This window comes from Diospyros lotus, chromosome 5, assembly GCF_014633365.1.
Source record: "Diospyros lotus cultivar Yz01 chromosome 5, ASM1463336v1, whole genome shotgun sequence".
NCBI classification, from domain to species: Eukaryota; Viridiplantae; Streptophyta; class Magnoliopsida; order Ericales; family Ebenaceae; genus Diospyros; species Diospyros lotus.
This window is the reverse complement of record NC_068342.1, coordinates 41,044,863-41,067,133: the sequence shown is the minus strand read 5'-3', so window position 1 is coordinate 41,067,133 and position 22,271 is coordinate 41,044,863. Positions and strand designations below refer to the sequence as shown.

Below are 22,271 nucleotides of genomic sequence, written 5' to 3'. Positions count from 1 at the left end.
AATGTTGGTAGTAGTTAGCCATGTTTATGTTTAGGTGGAATTTAAGGGTAAATGAACCAATAATGTTGTTATTAATTGTCCATAAATTAAGGATCTGAAAGCCATAGAAGATGATCAATAGGGTTACTAAAAGTGGACAAAAAGACGAAATTGCCCCTGCTCAGCCTTTGCCTCTCTACTCTTCTCCTTCTCCTATGGTCGTGCGCCCAACCCTTGTCTCTCTCCTCTCTCGCTTGAGCGACGAGCGACAAGGCAACGAGACGAGGCGCGGCAGTCGGCGACCATGGGAGAAGTGAGAGAGGAGAGATGCGAGAGTTGATATTGGCATCCATTAAAAATTTATATTTTGGGCGAGGGTGTTTTAGTCTTTTCGACCATCTTCTATAAGCCTCTCTGTAAGGCTGTTTAGTCCTGTAGTATAACCTATTAAAGATTGTTCACATGGCTTGGACCATCATTGTGTGTAATATGAGCAATGAAAGTATGAACATCAAATTCTTATTTTTGTTTTTATGCTTTTATATATATATTTAATTATTTATTTTTTTATTATTTCGATTATACCCTTATACTTGAACTTTTGAATCAATTTAACTCTTATATTTTGATTTTTTTTTTGTGTATGACAATTCAAATTTTTTCATTATTTCGATTATATCTTTATACTTGTATTTTCGAATCAATTTAACTTTTATACTATGACATGTTATATATCAAAGTACAAGAATTAAATTTATTCAAAAATGTAAATATAAAATTATAATTAAAATAATAAAAAAATTGAATTGTCACACGAAAAAATCTCAAAATATCAGAACTAAGCTAACACAAAAAAAAAAAAAAAGTCTAAAAATGTAATTAAAATAACAAAAAAATTAAATAATTACACAAAAAATATACAAATATAAATTTAGCTAAGTATCAAAATAATTCCATCCCACCAGATCTAGTCTTATCGACGGTCACAATTTACTACTACTTCTAAAAACTCTTTTCTCATCTATTGTGACAAAAAACGTTAGGAATAAGTCTCCTCAATCCATAAGACAAGTGTATTAAAAATCTAACTTTTAAATATAATTAAAAGGGTTAATCATCAAAATAATTTATTTTTTTCTTAATTTGTAATTTTATTCAATCTTTTTAATTTTGATAATTAAATTTAAATTAATTTAATTGAATGTAATTTTATCTAATATGTAAAATCGATTTAAAGATATTATGTTCGTGTTGACTTGCTATGTCAAGTTTTATATAAAAATAATAATATTTGGGAAATTTGCATATACACATAAGTAAAAAAAAAAAAAAAATAAAAATAAATAAACGGATAATGTGCAATAAGTTATATTTTGTTCTTTTTCTACTTATGTATATTTGCAGATCCTACAAATATTATTATTATTATATAGCATTTGGTATGACAAGTAAGTATCAATACACTCGATTTTATATATTAGATAAAATTATACTCAATTGATCTAATTTGAATTTAATTGTCGAAATTAAAGAAATTTGATAAAATTATAAATTTGTAAAAAGAATCGGATATGTGAGCTTGCAATCATTTTTATATACCCCTATAATTTACTAATTTGAGTTTAGTATTTAGGTTTTTTTTGATTAATTATTTATATATAATTTAATAAAAAAATTAACGACAATATCATAAGTGCTTTAGTAAAAGTTTTCTATAATGTCTTAAATAACGAATGTGTTGACACTATTAGGAAAAAAAATCACTTGTTAAGCAACTCGATAATGAATCTCAAGCTCTCATGTGTTTCTATCTTTAAATCACAATACAATAACACGTCATAATTTATTAGATAAATCAAAATATTCAATTATTGAATTCCAATTCTTAGATAATCTAAAATGCATTGTGAAAGTTTATTACTATCATAATCTGGCCAAGGAATCACTCAATCCACAACTATTGAATACACGAGAATTTAGGGATGTTAACGATGCAGTTTGGTTGATCTGAACTATTTTCAGCAAGTCAAATCGCTAGTGTGATTTTCTGATCAAATTAGACCCCGGTCTGGTTTGGGTGCGGCCAAACTGGACCAAAACGCACCGCATTTGTGGTCTGATTTGGTACGATTTATCGCGGTTTGAAAATAACTATTGACAACATATAATATATTATAAAAATATTGGAAAGAATAATTATATATTATTATAAACTATTATAATCTTTGACAATTATAATAGTTATATATTATTATAAACTTGTTATATATTATTATAAAAATATAAGAAGATTTTTATAATAATAAGGGTTGTAGGGGTGATTTTTATAATAATATATTTTTTATATATTTTTTTATATTTTCTTGGGCGGCCAACCATACAAATCGTAAACCGTGTAGTTTGTACAACCACCAAACCGTTTTGGACTGTAAAAAAAAAAAAAAATCGACCGGTTCAATTTGGTTTGGTTTGGTTTAGCCGATTTCCGCCGTTCACCGATTTTTTTGAACACCCCTATGAGAATCTTTGAAATAATACCTAACATCTCATATTGACTGGCCTATACGAGAAGCATGTCCCGTACAGATAAAGAGATGTAACTTATATTATTCACTGTTGACCATTTATTAATATATTTTATTGCCTCAGACAAGCATTAGGGATTAATAACACCAATAATTACTTAATTTTGTATTATATTATTATCTGGTCACTGAACTTTGAAATGTTACCTGTCAGTCATTAATATTTCAAAATTGTTTCTCATCCGTCACTTGTGAACTTAAAGTTCAGTAACTAATGAGTGACGTATAAGAAACGATTTTGAAATATTAATAACTAGTTGTTGTTACACGATTACAACAATAAAATTTATAAAATGGGAAACCACCGATGGATGACCCTCGTATGGCGTATCTGAGCGATGAGTGAGTCTCCCGGGGTAATGTGGCAGCGATGGGTGAGTCTCGTAGGGCGTTTCTGAGCGATGGATGAGTTTCCGGAGGTGTTTCTGAGCAATGGATGACCTATCAGAGAAAGAATCGGTTAGGAGCGCGGGCGAAAGTCCCCGCGCGGACCCTCCGATGCTTAAGTTAGATCACCGTAGAAATTGAGTATTCGAAAGTAAGAGAGTAAATGCGAGAACCAGAGATTGCATACCGAATGAGGGGAACTGACCTCCTATTTATAGCAACAAGAGGGGCATCCATGTGTCGCGTGCTCCGAGTTTTGTGGCAAGAATCTCGGAGAGGCTTTGACCAAGTCTCGCGAGAATAGTCTCAGGCCGACTTTCTTGGAGGCGGTGGTGCAAAGATAGGGGGCACGTGGCACGTGGCTGTCAGTGCGGCGCCTTGGGTGACCCTCACCCGGGGGTTTGCATGAGTGCAGGCAAGGAGAGCACGAGGGGTCGCGCGCGCAAGTGCACGAAACCGGGTGCGAAAGGGGGGCGTGCGCGAGGGCGCGCGCGGGAGGCTGTCCGTGCGAGCGGCTGCGCCCACGGGCGGCTGCGTGCGCGGGCGGCCACGAGCAAGATGTGCGCGGCCGCCTGCTGGCAAGGGCGCGCGGGGCCGCCTGTGCGCAGGGGGGGGTGCACTCGGGGGTACCTCACCCCCGAGTGACCCTCTCTCGGGGGGGAGGACCGCGCGCAAATGCGCGCGGCCGCCCTTGTGCAGGGGCGCGCTCGGCCGTGCGCGCGCCCAGCTGGGCGCCCCCGGGTGGGGGCACTCGGGGGTACCTCACCCCCGAGTGACCCTCTCTCGGGGGGAGGGCCGCGCGCAAATGCGCGCGGCCGCCCTTGTGCAGGGGCGTGCGCGGCTGCGCGCGCGCCCAGCTGCGCCCGCGCAGCTGGGCGCCCCCGGGTGGGGGCACTCGGGGGTACCTCACCCCCGAGTGACCCTCTCTCGGGGGGAGGGCCGCGCGCAAATGCGCGCGGCCGCCCTTGTGCAGGGGCGCGCGCGGCTGCGCGCGCGCGGCCGTGCGCCCGCCCAGTTGCGCTCGCGCCGCGCGCTGCTTGGCCGGGCGAGCGCCGAGGGCCGCGCTAGGCGCGCCCGCGCCCCTGGGTGGCCTCCTTCTGCCGCGTGGCGCTTCCTCAGGCCGCCACGTGGCGCTTCCTTAGGTCGCCACATGGCACTTTTTCAGGCTGCCAGGCTTTGCATCGCTCTTCAGTATCTTCACGCATAACAATTGCTCCCTACTCTTTCTGTAGAAAATCTCAGGAGAAAGAGTATTTTGCTTATGCTGCAACTCTTCTTACAAGAGACCACTTTCATTTCATCTTGAGGAGAAGGTTCTCTTCCGTGTCCGCCTCTTCTAAGTCTTTCGGCTTTATTCTTTCTACAATGCCTTCTCAGGACCACTATAAAAGGATGACTTGGTCTTTCACTTTTTTCATTGTTCAACTACTGTCTCGTGAGGATCCTCTCAGCATCCCAAGCTTCTTCACGGTATACTTCTTCATCCATGGGTCCAATTGCTGGTCGTAGCTTCTCGTAACCCTCATCCATGGGTCTTGTTATTTACCTCATCCATGCGTGAGTCTACTCGTGGTTTTCTTCATTATCTAAGCGTGACCCTCACCCATGGGTCTTGCCCTTAGTCTTTCGTAACCTCACCCATGGGTCTTGCCCTTAGTCTTTCGTGACCTCACCCATAGGTTTAATTATTGGCCTTAACCATGCGCGAGTCTTCTCATGGGTCTCTTTACCATCTGGGCGTGACCCTCACCCATGGGTCCTGCCCTTAGTCTTTCGTAACCTCACCCATGGGTCTTGCCCTTAGTCTTTCGTGACCTCACCCATAGATTTAATTATTGGCCTTAACCATGCGCGAGTCTTCTCATGGGTCTCTTTACCATCTGGGCGTGACCCTCACGCATGGGTCCTGCCCTTAGTCTTTCGTAACCTCACCCATGGGTCTTGCCCTTAGTCTTTCGTGACCTCACCCATAGATTTAATTATTGGCCTTAACCATGCGCGAGTCTTCTCATGGGTCTCTTTACCATCTGGGCGTGACCCTCACCCATGGGTCTTGCCCTTAGTCTTTTGTGACCCCCAGGAGTCATAACTCGCTTGAAAAATTTGCTTTTCGCAGTCGCGCCTTAGGATTTAAGCACTCAACATAGGCCGTTTTAAGAATGCTTTACCACCTCCACCTCCTGCTCCCAATGTATATATATCTTTGGGACGACGGTCCTCGGTGAAGGGGAGAGAATTAGCTGGGATACAGTCTCGTTTCCATATCCCAATTGATCATCACATTAGACTTCCTACGCCTGAGGAGACAAGTACCGCTATGGTAGGGGGACATGGCTTCGGGGTATATTTAGCTTCTTTAAGAGCAGGTCTTCGTTTCCCCTTGTCTAGCTTTGGCATGGAGTGGCTCGATTATCATTGCATTGTCCCTGCTCAACTTCATCCTAACGGTTGGGGTCAGTTAGTAGGATTCACCATCCTTTGCCATATGATCCAAGTGCCTCCTTCCGTAGAGTTGTTCAGTTGCTTCTATAGGTTGAGGAGGGTCGAACGGAGGGGCGTCTTTTTCACACTTCAAAGGATTGTGGGTTTATCTCCTCTATTTCAAAAGCTCCAAAATAAGGTGGACTTCGAGTCCCGATGGATTGTGGTCGAGCCTCCTCCTAGCTGGAAAGCACCGCTTCGTTGGTGTTGGGATAATGAGCGGGACTTTTGGTCGGAGAAGCTTGATGACATCGGGATTTCCCGGGCTGTCTATCGCCGAGTAATTGAGAGATTATGTGCCCTTGGCACTTGTAATCTACCCGACCTGCTTACCTCAGAAAATATTGCTGCCGCAGGGTGGGGTGTTCGGCTTGAAGACATGCCCGGGACCTCCACTCTCGCTTTTGTGCCACCACTGGCTATGCCCGAGGACGCCTTACAAGTTGAGGAGGAAGAGGGCGGCGAGGAAGAGGACGAGGGCCCCGAGGAAGAGGGAAGATCTCTAGGGAGTATGGTCTTTCTTGGTTATTCTTCTTCTGAGGGTAGACCCCCGAAATTGTAGAGATTATCCATGCAAGTGGTTGACTTTTATCTCTTGTTTTGTAGACGATATGAACATATTCAAGGAACAGACGCTCAGACGACGTGGTAGGAATTCTCAACAGGCTGGTGAGCAAGATCAACAACCTCCTCCTCAAGCGCTCCATGACTTGTCGCAGGGGCCTCCGTCTGACATTCCCGATCCTAGCCTTCTTCCTCCGCCAGTTCCTAGCTCGTCTCGAAGGCGTCTAAAAGTGAAGAGGTCCGAGGTGAGTGTCTTGCCCAGCCTTTCTTGTCCTGAACCCTCGGTTCCCACTTCAGGCCTTTCCATGTCAGACCTTTCTGTCCCCGAAGTCGCCCTCGGGGAACCACGTCTAACCGATGCTTCTGGCTCACGAAGGAAGGGGACCGGCAGCTCTCGCTCTTCTTTTGGCAGCGAGCTTGATAGAATCAGGGAGGAGAGTCGCCAACCTTTTGTCCCTTTTCGTAGGGAACGACGAAAGCTAAAGGCTGAGCTCCCTGACTTTAGGCCTATTCTTCCTCCCATTGCTGAACCTAGACGGAATTCCGTGCCAATTCCTAACAGCACTAGAGTGAGGGGTGACCACTTCCAGGTGCAGCCCGGGCTGATTGATTCAGACTCTATAAAGGACCCGGGGGTGGGTGCCAGGATGATGTATGCTACCGTGCTCCCTCAAGATGAGCAGAATTTTTTTGGCAATTGGCCTAGCGTCGCCAACTCTCCTGAGCAAAAGATTATTGAGGTAGGATGCCTTTATTGTGCCTATATGTTATATTTGCCATCTGACTTGGTTGTTGGTCTTCTAATACATTGCTTGCACCCAGGGGGTTCAGGGGTTGGTGATATCCAACGCCATCGGGAGAGCTTATCATCATCGAGCAGAACAAGAGAAAGCGGAGGCAAGAGAAAACGCGATAAAGTGGAGGGATCACGAGCGTTGCTATCAAGCCGATATCAGAAAGCTGAACCGAGAGGTAGAAGACATGCGTTCCAAGCTGGCGGAAGCTGATGGTGAATCGTCAAGCATAAAGGGGGAGATAGTGGATCTCCGGAATAGCAAGGAATCGCTGACGAGAGAGCTTTTAGGAGTTAAGGAAACTCATGAAAACCTTTTGCAAGAGCATTCTTTGAGGGTAGACGAGCTTGCTCGTCAGAAGAAGCAATATAGGTCGCTCAAGGACCGCAGGAAGGAAGAGATTTTAGCAGCACAGGAGAAGGCTGTGAAGGACTATCGCCTTTCAACGGACTGTCAGGAGAGAAAGATCAGTTATGGGGGCTGCTTCACGAAGTATGGATTCTATCTCGCACGCTCGTATCTGGAATTAAAACGCCCAGGAGAACAGTTCCCTGAATTGGTCTATACTGATGAGGTTGAGGAGTCTGATGTTCCTGACTGGCGAAGATATAATGATCCTGATCCCACTAGTCCCAGGGCTTATTTGAATGCTCGTTTAGTTGATAATCTGGAGAACTTGTCGGGGCCGTGGGAGCCGTATGCCTTCGCCTCAGAGGAAGTGGAGATGACAGATGCCCTACCCACAGCTGATGACACAGTTATTGCATCCTTGGGCCAAGGAGAAGGGGAGGTCCCATCTGCTCCGAGTAGCGGTGCTCCCAGTTCTGGCAGGAGGAAGCGGACTTAGAATAGACCCCTCATTTTCTTCTTCTTCTTCTTCCTTTTTTTTTTTTTTTTTTTTTTTTTTTTTTTTTTTTTAGGTGTAGTAGCTTTTTTTCTGTTGAGTGAAGTATCTTTTGTATGAATAAGATTCGTCTTTTTTCTTAAACAGTAGTTACAGCTTGCTGATTTTTACTATTATCTCCCATCGAAAGTCTGGTTCCGACCTTAGGGTTTTAGACTCTTCATGCCATAAGGTGGACTATGGGCGTTTCAGCCCATAGTGGTCCTTTGGCCATTCCTTGTTCCTGTTATCGAGCCAGGCCAGTTGAGTAGGCTAGCGGGATAACCTTTTTGATTTCAATGTTGAGGGGGTGCTGTGGACATATTTGTCACTTCGCTAGACCGGGCCGCTTGGCTTTGAGGCAGGACGGCTATCGTAGTCGTCGGGCCTATTGAGCCGTGCTTTTCTCATAGCGTATTATGCGGCAGGGCCTTTTGCATTATTATCGGGCTTAGTAGAATATCTTACTAGCGGGACATTAATTTGCTTGCTAATGCCATTTGATTTTTTCACCTCCGGGCAAGACTTGCCTTATTGTTCTGCGGGGAAGCAATAAAAAAGGGCTTTATTTTATTTATTATTATTATTATTATATATATATATATATTTTTTTTTTTGCGAGAAGGGACCCATAGCGGGTCGTTCTCTTTCCTTTGCCTTGAATAATAAAGAAAGGGAAAACACAAGCATTTTACGTGGTTCGGCAAAATGTGCCTACGTCCACGGTCCCTCTTCGGGTTCATATTATTATTGCGTTACATGTCCGAAGGGGAATATAATTTCAGGTGGTTGGTGCTCCAAGTTTTATCCATGGTTTCACCCTGGAGCGTTTGGAGGATACAGGTACTAGGACCTATCATTTCTTGAATGCGGTACGGCCCTTCCCAATTTGCTCGAAATTTTCCATCCTCTCGGTGTGCATTGGTGATGGCTGATTTTCTGAGGATCAAATCTCCCTTCTTGAGAGGTCGGCTCCTTACACGAGAGTTGTAATAGTTGGCAACCCTTTTATGATAGGCAGCGATTCGTACCGCCGCCCTGTCTCTCTGTTCCTCGATGAGATCAAGACTCTCTTTTAATGAATCAGAGTTTTTCGAACCGTCACATTTATCAAAAGCATCCAATCGGGGTGATCTGCACGAGATTTCCACAGGAATCAAAGCTTCTGTTCCGTACACCAGGTTAAAAGGCGTTTCACCTGTTGAGACCCGACTGGTTGTTCGGTAGGCCCACAAGACGGTAGGCAATTCATCCACCCATGCTCCCTTTGCGCCTTCTAGCCGAGTTTTCAAGCCGTGTAAAATTGTTCTGTTGCTGACTTCTGCTTGTCCGTTAGCTTGGGGATATGCTACTGAAGAAATCCTTAGCTGAATGTCCAAGCCTTTGCAAAAATTTCGGAAAGAATCACAATCAAACTGCTTTCCATGATCGGTGTTAATGACTCGTGGGATTCCAAATCGACATACAATGTCTTTCCATACCATGGCCTCTACTTTCCTCGCACTGATGGTGGCTAGGGCTTCAGCTTCAATCCACTTGGTAAAATAATCCGTTGCCACTAAAAGGAATTTCCTTTGCCCTGTAGCTTGCGGAAATGGGCCGAGAATATCCAAGCCCCATTGAGCGAATGGAATGGGCTGGAATGTGGGTTGTAGTTGCGATATCGGAGCAGAATGAATCGGGGCGTGCCTCTGACATTTATCACACTCTTTGACCTTTGCTTGAGCATCATGTTGTAATGTGGGCCAGAAAAAGCCTGCTCTTAGGATTTTGGCCGCAAGGGCCCTTCCTCCGAGATGCTCACCGCATACTCCACTGTGAACCTCAGTCAAAGCATAATTGGTTTCCCGAGGGCCTAAGCATTTGAGGAGTGGCATAGTGTGCGCTCGCTTGTATAGCATCCCATCTATTATTGTGAAACGAGCTCCTCTGAACTTAATTTTCTTAGCCTCTTTTGGGTCTGCCGGTAATTCTCCCGAGGTCAAATATTTGTAGAACGGGGTTCTCCAGTCGCTACTATTCTCAATACATGCTACTTCAGATTCTTCTATACTTGGTTGTTGAAGGACTTCCACATATACTGTTCTCCCAGTAGTTTCTTTAGTGGATGCTAATTTGGATAAAGCGTCTGCATGGCCATTAAGGGATCTGTTTATCTGTACTAGCCGGAAACTTTCGAACAACTGTGCGAGTGCCTTGACTTTCTGGAGATACTGTCCCATGGCCGGCTCTCTAGTCTCGTACTGCCCGTAGTATTGCTGAACGATCAGTTGAGAATCGCTGTGAGCTATCAATTGTGTTACCTCAAGTTTTCGGGCTAACCTCAAACCAGCGATTAGTGCCTCATACTCGGCCACATTATTCGAACTTGGAAAAGCGAATCTTAGAGAGTATTCAAGGGATTCTCCTTCTGGTGGGATAAGCACTATTCCCGCTCCACTCCCTTGGGAACTGGCAGCCCCATCAACAAACAGTAACCACTCTGTTATGCTCATTTCCTTGGCCTCCTTGGAGGGTGTACATTCGACAATAAAGTCTGCCAATGCTTGCCCTTTTATAGCCTGCCTAGGATGATATTGTATGTCATATTCACTCAACTCAATGGACCATTTGGTGAGACGACCGGAACACTCAGGCTTTTGCAAAATGCCTCGTAATGGTTGGTCTGTTAGTACGCTAATGGAGTGAGCTTGGAAATATGGCCTCAACTTTCTGGAGGCGTTCAATAGGGCCAGTGCCACCTTTTCTGTGAAGGGATAACGCGTTTCTGGCCCTTGTAGAACCTTACTGACGTAGTACACTGGTCGATCCACCTGCCCTTCTTTTTTAATCAGTACTGCGCTTACTGCTTTGTCACTTACACCCAAGTACAAATATAACATTTCCCCAGTTTCAGGTCGAGTCAATAAAGGGACTTCCTTCAAGTACTCTTTTAATGCCTCAAATGACTCTTGGCATTGCTCCGTCCACTCAAACTTTTTCCTTGTCCTTAACGTCTGAAGAAACGGGAGTTCCCTTTCGGCCGATTTGGAGAGGAAACGCCCAAGAGCCGCCATTCGACCTGTCAGCCGCTGCACTTCCTTAATTGATGTTGGGGGTTCCATATCTAGTATCGCTTGTATCTTTTCGGGGTTCGCCTCGATGCCCCTTTGTGTGATCATATATCCTAAGAATTTTCCAAACTGAACGCCGAATGCACATTTTGCTGGGTTTAGGCGCATTTTGTATTGCCTAAAGACTCCAAGCACTCGTGCCAGCTTTTTAACATGCGATTCCTTCTCCCGACTTTTCACGATCATATCATCGACATATGCTTCCATTGTATCACCCAATAATTCCTTAAAAACTTTATTCACCATGCGTTGATAAGTGGCCCCCGCGTTCTTGAGCCCGAATGGCATAACTCGGTAACAATATGTCCCTTTTTCTGTAATGAATGATGTTTTCTCCTGATCTGGAGGATACATCATTATCTGATGATACCCTGAGAAGGCATCTAAGAAGCTCATTAGATGGTACCTAGATGTTGCATCCACCAGACGATCAATCCGAGGTAATGGGTAGGAATCTTTAGGACACGCCTTGTTGAGGCCAGTGAAGTCTATACACACGCGCCATTTTCCGTTGGGTTTTTTAATCATAACCACATTGGCCAACCACTCTGGATATAACACCTCTCGAATGAAACCTGCCTTTAGTAGCTTATCAATTTCTTCTTCTAACGCTGGTAGCCTATCAAGGGCGATATTCCTTTTTTTTTGTCAAACAGGCTTGAACTGAGGATCCACGTTCAAATGGTGACATATCACGTCGGGACTAATCCCTGGCATATCCCTCGGTGTCCAAGCAAAGACATCCAAATTTTCTCTAAGGCACCCCATGATTTCATCTTTTACTGGTTTTGGAAGCTTCATGCCCACATACACTAACTTCTCGGGATCTGTGTCACTTAATCGCACTGCTTCTAACTTTTCCACTGGTTGGGGCTTGCGAGCAGTCTCTTCTTCCAGGGATTTGTGTATGGCTTTCTCAGCGATAGATAAAGTTTCTTCTGCCTTTTTTCCTTTTGTGGACGATACGTAACAGGATCTTGCCTTCCTCTGATCTCCACGAACTTGCCCTACTCCTGAGAGCGTGGGGAATTTCATTAATAAGTAGCAAGAGGACACTACAGCCCTCATATCATTGAGGAGCGGTCGGCCTAAAATCATGTTGTATGCTGCAGAAGGGGCTTTGACCACCATGAAATTCGCCTGTCGAGTCACACTTTGAGGGTCGGCGCCTAATGTGACAGGTAGTTGAACAGATCCTGCTACCGAGACAGGTTCTCCAGTGAAGCTGTACAGGGGAGAGGACACTTTTCTTAACCGGTCTTGGGATATGTTCATTTGTTCGAAACAATTCCAATAGATTAGATTAACAGAGCTGCCGCTATCCACCAAAATTCTACTGATGGGGTGTTTGGCGATAACTGCAGAAATTACCATTGGATCATCATGTGGAAGTATTATATCACCTCTATCAGCAGGGGTGAACGTGATTGGCTCCTCGTCCTCTCTCACCTCCATCACAGAGTTGACTTGGTAGGCCTGACGGGCATAGGCCTTTCGAGAAGAAGAAGTACTCCCAGCTAAGGTCTCGCCCCCAGAGATAACATGAATAGCTTGATGAGTCGGCTCATTGTCAGGGGGGGCCACCATTCTGTCATCCCTTATCCCTTCATTCTGCCGTAAATTTCGTCTATCTTGACCTTCGGGCATTTCTTCCCTTCTTTGACGGTCTCTGTCATTTCTACCTTCAGTCCTTACATATCTTTGCAAGTGCCCTTCACGAATGAGTGCTTCTATCTGATTTTTTAGTTCCCTACATTGATCGGTAGAGTGTCCCCGAGTTCGGTGATACCTGCAGTACTCTTCTTGATTTCTCCCCATGGGGCGATCTGCCTTTTTCGGAAGCTGGAGGAGACCAGACCCCTCTACTGTCGCCAATATAGTTGATCGGGGTTGATTGAGCCTAGTGTAATGATGGAATTGTGGCCCCACTGTATCCGACCTCCTGGTCCGTTCTTTTCGCTGGTTTGATCCTTCTTCAATATCTCGTTCTTTCCTATTTCTTTCTCCGTCTTCACTTCCCCCTATCGTTTTCATCATTTCTGCATGGAGTATGTACCTGTTAGCCCGGACGAACAGGTCTGCCAGAGATTTCGGAGGGTCCAGGGATAATGATTCTTGCAAAGGGGTTAGTCGTGTCCCTTGGAACATGGCAGACACCGCCATTTCAATCGGTAAATTACAGATCTCAAGTGTGGCATTTCGAAATCTGTCCACGTAGTGCCGTAGGGTCTCTTTATTCCCTTGTCGAATGCTAAGCAGATATGTCGCGTCCTTCTTTCTCTGACTGTTAATAATGAATGCTTTGATAAATTCTGTTTTTAACTGCCCGAATGAAGAGATAGATGCCTCGGGTAAGCCGTTAAACCAGGCTCGAGCATGACCAGTTAGGGTTAAAGGAAATGCCCTGCACATTATCTCGTCGTCCCATCCATGAAGCATCATTAAAGATTCATAATTTTGAACGTGATCGTACGGGTCATCCTTTCCTGAATAAGGATTTATTTGAGGCATCTTGAACTTCCTCGGCAAAGGTTTCTCCATTACCTCGGCCACGAATGGTAGCTTTCCTCTGGATTGTTCCTCAGAGGTAGGTAATAACTTATTCTGTTGTAGAACCCGCTCAATCATCTTTTTCATATCGGCGGCCTCTCGTGCACTAAATGCAGTAGGGTTATCCTCAGGCCCATCATTTTGCTTGGTTATGGGTTTTGCCTCCCGGCCTCTTTCCATTGGAGTGCTGGCTACTGTTTCCGAATATCTTCCTCGTTGTGGGCTTCGTCTTTCTGTCTTTCGACGGTCAGTTCCTCCATAATTTTCTCGAAGGGGAGATGTTTGGCTGTGATCTTCCCTTAAAGGAGACCTTGGTTGATTGTTTCGAGTTTGGACAGGTTGAACGTGGGTTTCAGGGCTTGCGTCTCGATAGGAGTCGTTCTCTGGTACCTCCTGACGAGCCCTGTGAGATGGAACTATCTCCGGGATGAACTTTCTCAACGCAGCTGGGATTGTCCCGTGGGGGACCAGACTTTGCAAAATACCAGCCATTTCCCTCAGAGCTTGTATTCCTTCAGCGTGTTGCTGTCGCAGGGCTTCGTACTCAGCCCAAGGTACGACAGATGGGATCTGCATACCTGAGTAGGGTCCCGAGAGAATATGTGGGGCGGTAAGAGGAGGCACCTGAAGTTGGGCCCCCAGTGGGTGAGAGGGCTCTGGAAGGGGCGGCCCCCATGGATGAGGGGTAACGGGCCATCGCGAGTAGACTGATGCTGATCTTCCGCTCGAGGGAGGGTTTCTCGTCGAGGCGATTGGGCCCCACGGGAGAGGGTCTGGCGATTGCTTCGAGTTTGAGCCATGATGAGGGAAGAGTGTTGCAGCTTTTTGTTTGCGTTTCCCACAGACGGCGCCAATTGTTGTTACACGATTACAACAATAAAATTTATAAAATGGGAAACCACCGATGGATGACCCTCGTATGGCGTATCTGAGCGATGAGTGAGTCTCCCGGGGTAATGTGGCAGCGATGGGTGAGTCTCGTAGGGCGTTTCTGAGCGATGGATGAGTTTCCGGAGGTGTTTCTGAGCAATGGATGACCTATCAGAGAAAGAATCGGTTAGGAGCGCGGGCGAAAGTCCCCGCGCGGACCCTCCGATGCTTAAGTTAGATCACCGTAGAAATTGAGTATTCGAAAGTAAGAGAGTAAATGCGAGAACCAGAGATTGCATATCGAATGAGGGGAACTGACCTCCTATTTATAGCAACAAGAGGGGCATCCATGTGTCGCGTGCTCCGAGTTTTGTGGCAAGAATCTCGGAGAGGCTTTGACCAAGTCTCGCAAGAATAGTCTCAGGCCGACTTTCTTGGAGGCGGTGGTGCAAGGATAGGGGGCACGTGGCACGTGGCTGTCAGTGCGGCGCCTTGGGTGACCCTCACCCGGGGGTTTGCATGAGTGCAGGCAAGGAGAGCACGAGGGGTCGCGCGCGCAAGTGCACGGAACCGGGTGCGAAAGGGGGGCGTGCGCGAGGGCGCGCGCGGGAGGCTGTCCGTGCGAGCGGCTGCGCCCACGGGCGGCTGCGTGCGCGGGCGGCCGCGAGCAAGATGTGCGCAGCCGCCTGCCGGCAAGGGCGCACGGGGTTGCCTGTGCGCAGGGGGGGGTGCACTCGGGGGTACCTCACCCCCGAGTGACCCTCTCTTGGGGGGGAGGACCGCGCGCAAATGCGCGCGGCCGCCCTTGTGCAGGGGCGCGCGCGCGCCCAGCTGCGCCCGCGCAGCTGGGCGCCCCCGAGTGACCCTCTCTCGGGGGGAGGGCCGCGCGCAAATGCGCGCGGCCGCCCTTGTGCAGGGGCGCGCGCGGCTGCGCGCGCGCGGCTGCGCGCGCGCGGCCGTGCGCGCGCCCAGCTGCGCCCGCGCAGCTGGGCGCCCCCGGGTGGGGGCACTCGGGGGTACCTCACCCCCGAGTGACCCTCTCTCGGGGGGAGGGCCGCGCGCAAATGCGCGCGGCCGCCCTTGTGCAGGGGCGCGCGCGGCTGCTCGCGCCACGCGCTGCTTGGCCGGGCGAGCGCGGAGGGCCGGCGAGCGCGGAGGGCCGCGCTAGGCGCGCCTGCGCCCGCGCCCCTGGGTGGCCTCCTTCTGCCGCGTGGCGCTTCCTCAGGCCGCCACGTGGCGCTTCCTTAGGTCGCCACATGGCACTTTTTTCAGGCTGCCAGGCTTTGCATCGTTCTTCAGTATCTTCACGCATAACACTAGTAAATAACATTTTAAAGTTTAGTGACTAAGTAGTAACAATTTTAAAATATTAATGACTGACATGTAACATTTTAAAGTTCAGTAACCAAACAGTAACATAATGCAAAATTAAATGATTATTTTTGTAATTAACCCAAGCATTAGAGGCTAAATTGAAAAATCTAATTCTCCATTGTCTTCCAAATAATCCTATCAGAAGTGACTTCGGTTATCGATCTCAACCATCATTATCGATCATGCTCATTTATAATGGCCCAAAAGACCATGACCCACTTTATCTCCAGAATGGGCTTGAGCCCAATCTACTTCCAATGGGCCTGGCCCGACAAGTTTTCTTCTCCTCAAGATCACATTTTCGTTCGATTTCTAGGATTTTCTGGGAAAATAAACCCCCGGGCCTTGTCCCTGTCGGATGGACGCCACTGGCCACCGAAGCACATCTGGTAAGCTCCACTCGTCTTATCACCTAGGCTGAGAAAGCTCATAATGCAATCAGCCATTACGCTATCGAGCCCAACGAACTTCAATTTGCCGCCAAATTCCCGCCTCTCCGGGACAAATTCACACGTTTTCCCACCTACCAAACAGCTTTCTGCGGGAGGAAGCAACGGTTTGTTCCGTCCGAGAATGGCTTCTTCAATTGGAAGGCTTAGGGTTAGCTCAATAATCGGTGGCGGTGAAAGCGAGAGCGGGTTTTGTACTCTGATGGAGTATGTCGGCGAGGGAGGATCAGGTTTGAGCGATGAATTGGTGGTGGTGTTTGCTCATTTGCAGTATGCCGCCAAGAGAATTGCAGCTCTCGTGGCTTCCCCTTTCAATTCGAGCCTGGGCAAGCAATCTGGCATAGCAGGCAGCGCCGGTAGCTCGGATCGAGATGCGCCCAAGCCTCTGGATATCGTTTCGGTGCGTTTTCCTAATGCTCACTTTATGATTGAATATCCCTTTATATATCCTTCCCCTTCGAGCTTATCTGGGCTCTGAGTATGCTCCCTGTAAATTGTAATTTGTTAGGCCATGTGCTTATGACCTTGATTTGACTTCGATGTGCAAATCACTTTCTTGATGTGTCAGAGTACAGGAATATGTTTTGATATTGCTGGCTGTCTGAATTTTGTCACAGCACCAGTTGTTATTAGTCATGATTGGATTGCTTAAGAAATCAAGTAATATATATACATATGTGTGTGTGTTAATGCCTGGTTATTTTAGTATCTGAGTTCAGGTCATTTATCATGTGAAATAAAAATTTTCACATTTTCTTCTTTGCGGGATTGCGTATTAATTTGCCTTTTCCAAGCATATAAAATGCATTTTGGGACCCATGGAAACTTTTGAATCTTTGTTCTGCCCATCCTTGTAGGAGAGTCCAGAGTTGTCTTTTATGAGAATGTAATTCCAAGTTTATAACAGCAAATACAATGGCAATGGGGGGTGGGCTACATGAATCCTAAGTCCATAATAACAAATAATAAGTAATTTTTCATTTTTAAGAGGATCGAAAGTTAATAGAAGAGAGAGACTGTTGTTTTATTAGTGAACCGTACCCTTCTAAATGGAAGAAACCTTTTTCCAACAGAGTAGGAGCCCTTTTCGACAGATCAAACATAGGATTTCATCTTGCCATTTTTGTACCTATTGTCTGAAGCACTTATCAAGACTGAAGATCTTTATCAAAAGAAGAGAAAGGGAAATGTCTTTCATATATTTGATCATCCTTATCTAGGGTTTATACCATGATTGAGACTGGCAATATAACCCCTGAGCTGATTGAAACTGTGAGAAGTGAGAACTTACCACATCCAGTTTTGGATAGACGTTCCATCTAAGTTATCTGCAGCTGTCTGTCCTGATATCAAGATGGTGGGTATATCCATTATGATTTCATCTAGTCTGCAAACCAATCATTTTAGTCTATAATCCACTCTTGGTCAACTATGTGGATGTACATGCATGGGCCTGATTAGTGATCTGCAGCTTTCTCAAGTCTTATCTTCTTGTGTGCCCGCATGTGTTTTAATGATAAGTAACCCTGCAATAGTAGTAAAGATCAATCTTCAGTTTATGGTTAGGCGCATTAGGATGATGTTGAATGGTGCTGCTACAAATCCTATTGAATTTATGACCACCGTAGACAAGAAAAGGTGTGATCCCCTACTTGCACTAGATATTTTTCTTCTTTACTTCAAAAACTTGCTCCCATAATTAAGCTTTCTATGGTGTCTGCTAGTGACTCAAGGTGATTTCTCTTGTCAAATGATAACAAGAAACAATGATGATTAAATTCTAATTGGCTTAAGTTTTCTCTGCAGAATGAGATCATTCTATCTTCTCTACGGAATTCTGGTAAAGTTGCAGTTTTAGCTTCAGAAGAAGATGATGCACCAATCTGGTTAAATGATAGTGGCCCATTTGTGGTGGTCACAGATCCTTTAGATGGGTCCCGAAATATAGATGCTTCTATTCCCACAGGAACAATTTTTGGGATTTATAACCGCCTAGTAGAAGTAGATCATCTGCCTGTGGAGGAGAAGGCATTGCTGAACTCACTTCAGAGCGGAACTAGGCTTGTTGCTGCTGGCTATGTTCTCTATTCATCAGCCACAATACTCTGCACCAGCTTTGGTTCGGGAACGCATGCATTCACACTGGATCACTCAACAGGAGACTTTATTCTCACACATCCCAGCATCAAAATTCCTCCTCGAGGTAATATATTCAAGTTTAATACTTCGCACAGTGCCACTTCTTAAAGAAAAGGGGTATCCTCAGTGCACGAGTTCCTTGCTTCGTGAAGGTTAGGAAATGGTCGTTTTTGTATGCAGCTATACCCTTGTTTTTCGTCATAAATTGGATGATAAGTTTTGATGTTATGGGAAAAAGTAATTCTCCTGTTTTAGCCTTTCTATCTACAAAGTTCTTGATGGACCTTTTACGTGTTAATTAAAATGGAAAAACATTACATTGACTTGACGCTGGATTGGTTTGTGTGTGATGGATATCTACTGCTGCACTTAGTTTATGGGTTTCACTTCCCTGGAGACCAAATCAGTGTGGTGTTGGCTTCATCTCCTGTATTGACCATGAAAATAATGTATTCATGCACACCTGATTGCAAGAATTCATGTTGTATGTTCATTTTTAGGAAGTATAATAGAATCTCTGGCATTTTTAGTGATTACTATGATTACCATTTTTCATCTAGTCATTATTCAAGGAAGAAGGAAAGTTGTGAAATTTCAATTGTAATAATTTAGATATTAATTATTATGGTTGTATTTGATATGGCAGGACAAATCTATTCTGTAAATGATGCTCGCTACTTTGACTGGCCTGAAGGTTTAAGAAAATACATCGACACCGTGAGACAAGGAAAAGGCAGAAATCCTAAGAAGTACTCAGCCCGTTACATATGTTCTCTTGTTGCTGATTTCCATCGGACTCTCATGTATGGTGGAGTGGCAATGAATCCAAGGGACCATCTTCGCCTTGTTTATGAGGCCAACCCTCTTAGTTTTCTCGTAGAGCAAGCTGGGGGCAGAGGTTCTGATGGTAAAAATAGAATCTTATCACTTCAGCCAATCAAGCTGCACCAAAGGCTTCCTTTGTTCTTAGGGAGTCCAGAGGATATGAAAGAGTTAGAAAGTTACGGAGATGTTCAACAGAAAGTAAATCCTGGGTATGAAGTCTAGTTTGTTTGTGAGATCCAGAGGTTGTAGTGTTGCAACTTCACAAGTATCTGCTGAACCTGCCCAAGAGTTATTTGATTCTAAATGGCTTTTCTTTTTCTTGACTTCTCTGGGAACCAAATGGAGAATGACAATTTTGGGCATGAAATAGAAGGCAAAATTGAACTTTTGCCTCCCTTTTGTGTCTGTTTTTCTTCATTTATGTTTGATATGCAAAAAATATATCCTGTATCATCTGTTACCTTACTAAAACATCTAAAAATTTGTAATATTTTGTACTTCAGTCTCCAGCTAATGATAAAAGTATCGGTTATTGACATTTGGGAGGACCTCATCTGACTTTTGAATGAATGATTTCTTATGAAACTGTCAGCTCTAATCATATTGCTAGTTTTGTGAAAGAAGTTGAAGCATTTTGCATCATCTTATCTGCAGTTTCCCAGCGTGATGCCTAGTCAAAATTAATGGAGGCAACATGAAAAATCAGAGTCAACCATTAAACAGTCCACATCACATCTAAAATGTGCTTCTAGTACACAGCCACTATTCTGGTTTTTACAGTGGATGCTGAACTATCACAGGGTTCTTCTGGTTGATAGACACTGAAATTCACTTGCAGTGGAGAATGTCCTGGAAAGTACAGAGGAAACAGAACCTTGGCTAGTTCCCATGAAACACTGTGGAGAGAATAATTTTATGGGTTTTGTTAGAACTGGTAAGCAGCTTCTCATCAGACTTTTTTCTAGATTGTCCATTTTAACATTATTTCTTCCTAACTTTGTGCACTTAACTTTAGCAGTTCTTTCGGAATGCTTTACTATGCCATGATTAGAGAATGAGAAGTTCCATGTTAGTCTCTAGTCATCAAAAGTTGCACGGTAGTAATCCATGGATAACTAACGTTCATTCTGTTCGAAATTGACTGAGTAGTTGATGAACTTGTTTATGTAGATGTCATGCAGGTCCTGGTTAGCAAAAGCAGTTTGCGGTGTAGCAGCCTTTACACGAATCGGTGCTCTCTCTTGCTCTAACATCAGTAGCCTGATGGACTTGGCAACTGCATCTCCAGTGAAGGAGCCATCTTCATTCCTTGGCACTTCATATCCTATTCCCTTTTCCACCAACAGTCTAGCATTTAGGCCTTGGTCTGCTACCATGGGCATGAGAATTGGAGGGTGTCCAAAACCAAGAGACTCAATGATGGAACCCCATCCAGAGTGGAAGATGCATCCCCCAATGGCAGAGTGAGCTAGCATCTCCAACTGTGGCGGCCACCCAAGACTGATCACACCTTGATCAGATGTTCGAGTTGAAAAGCCAGGAGGCAGTAATTCCGAGCTATCTACTCCTTCAGGCTCCTGGAGACCCCATAGAAATGGGAGCTTGGAAAGCTCAAGCCCGATTGCTAACTCGTGTATTCGTTCAGGAGGCATCTTGTACTCACTTCCAAATCCGACAAAAACCAGACTTTGGTTTCTGTTTATCCAACCATTTGAAAGTAGCTGACCATTGTGATGAGAGGACAGCATTGCTGGTTCTTTTCTGTAATAAATTTGGTGGGAGTAAGCCAATGGGTAAAACTGGTCTTTGGTACAGTTGTTTCAGGAGGTCTAGATATTCTCCCTCAAACTCTCTGCAGCTTCTCACCACAACAAAGTTGCACCCTTCCGCAGTTTTAGCCAGCCATTGGCCACTTGACATCCCAGATTTGTCAGGAATGTGCAAATTTTGGAATGCTGTTGCTGAATAATGGGGCTCGTGAACGACACAAGAAGGGAAAGTAAACCGATCCAGAGCAACTGTGAAATGTTCTGCTGTGGGACTTAGTTCAACAGGCGGCCCCAATTATGCTAATGTGGCAGCCGTGTACGCACTGAAGAAGTCAGAAGCTATGCCAAAGTTAGCAGCAGTTTCCGGGATCCAACATGGGACAAAGTCAAGGAGTATGAAATCTGGTAAGTACTCATTCAAGACTTCTTCAAGTGGTGCCTGTAATTCATCATAGGCCTTCTTTAGATACTGTATTTGCTCTACTTGAGGGTCAGCAGTGGCTTCATAACCCTCTGGCAGACCATCAACTGATGGTAATTTGTTGCCTACCATCTTCATCTTGTCTGCTAAATTTGCAGGCATGGGTGGCAACCTGTGGATGTTTCTTGGAGTTGAAACCAACGATATCAACATACCATTTGCTGCAAATCTTTTGGAGACCTCAAGAAAGGGTATCAAGTGGCCTAATTAGTGGCAGAACTACATGTTAGTGAGGATGTGCAATTGCGCTCCCCCCCCCCCCCCCCAATTTCTTAAATTGTCCTAAATTACCCTTGATGTTGTGCATAAATTACTATGCCCTCTAATACTTGCCTTTCTTAAAAGAAATTAGTATACACACTTAAGACTTCTTTCGCCGACACAAGGTCCGAACTCTGCCACTAGGCCAAATGCTAAACAGGGAAACATCATCACATGAGGGATTGCTTGGAAGCCATGGAAGAATTTGTGGGGCTCATCAACAATATAGTGAGTTAGTTCTTCTGATTTTGAGTCCTTATTAGGGATCCATTGTGTTCCGCCATTTATGTCGCCGGCATATATTCTTAGCATGCAAGAGGAAGGCACCCATTACATTTTGCTTGTGGGGTTGTTCACCTTCTTTTAGCTGCTGGTATTCCAATCTATAAGTTCTCAAAGTCTAGATTGTGTAGGAACAGCAACTTTATATGTCAATATTGATGCCGCATGCACGTGATTTATAGCCTGTTTGGCCACGTAGATAGAAAGAAAAGTGTTTTTTTGCATGATAATAAAATTATTTTTTAAACTAAAAATAATATATAATATATACTTTATCTATATATATATATTTTTTTATAACATAAGAAAGTTCAGGAGTCCAGATAATTTGGACTTTTCGACCCGGACTTATCTCACATTCTCTAAAACTTGCAATTTATCTACTTTACACTGTTAGGTGAATGGATAATTTTATTCTTGAATAGATACGAGTGATTACGTAATTTTATATAGAGATAGATTTGGATTCATGATATAAATTATTA

The 22,271-nt window shown here is 44.9% G+C and overlaps 4 protein-coding genes across 5 annotated transcripts; 1 reads left to right on the top strand and 3 right to left on the bottom strand.

The window, feature by feature from the left end:
• Positions 1-8,428: 8,428 nt before the first annotated feature.
• Positions 8,429-10,993, bottom strand: LOC127802274 (uncharacterized). Its single transcript, XM_052337989.1, has one exon. It carries the CDS (start codon positions 10,991-10,993, stop codon positions 8,429-8,431), a length of 2,565 nt encoding a protein of 854 aa, XP_052193949.1.
• Positions 10,994-11,434: 441 nt separating this feature from the next.
• Positions 11,435-13,912, bottom strand: LOC127802273 (uncharacterized). Its single transcript, XM_052337988.1, has one exon. It carries the CDS (start codon positions 13,910-13,912, stop codon positions 11,435-11,437), a length of 2,478 nt encoding a protein of 825 aa, XP_052193948.1.
• Positions 13,913-15,915: 2,003 nt separating this feature from the next.
• Positions 15,916-21,963, top strand: LOC127802827 (uncharacterized). 2 transcript variants are annotated; one of them, XR_008023350.1, is made up of 6 exons: positions 15,916-16,429; positions 17,836-18,232; positions 18,815-19,202; positions 19,648-19,927; positions 20,164-21,167; positions 21,342-21,963. XR_008023350.1 is itself a non-coding variant. In XM_052338874.1 (3 exons), exons 1-3 carry the CDS (start codon positions 16,013-16,015, stop codon positions 19,213-19,215), a joined length of 1,215 nt encoding a protein of 404 aa, XP_052194834.1. In that variant the 5' UTR covers positions 15,916-16,012; the 3' UTR covers positions 19,216-19,624. The 2 variants fall into 2 exon arrangements, 1 of the variants encoding a protein (XP_052194834.1); XM_052338874.1 differs by lacking the exons at positions 19,648-19,927; positions 20,164-21,167; positions 21,342-21,963 and having other exon boundaries at positions 18,815-19,624.
• Positions 19,742-20,741, bottom strand: LOC127802272 (UDP-glycosyltransferase 91C1-like). The gene is made up of 2 exons (XM_052337986.1): positions 20,114-20,741; positions 19,742-19,842 (listed from the first exon to the last, which is right to left on the bottom strand). Exons 1-2 carry the CDS (start codon positions 20,739-20,741, stop codon positions 19,742-19,744), a joined length of 729 nt encoding a protein of 242 aa, XP_052193946.1.
• Positions 21,964-22,271: the final 308 nt, after the last annotated feature.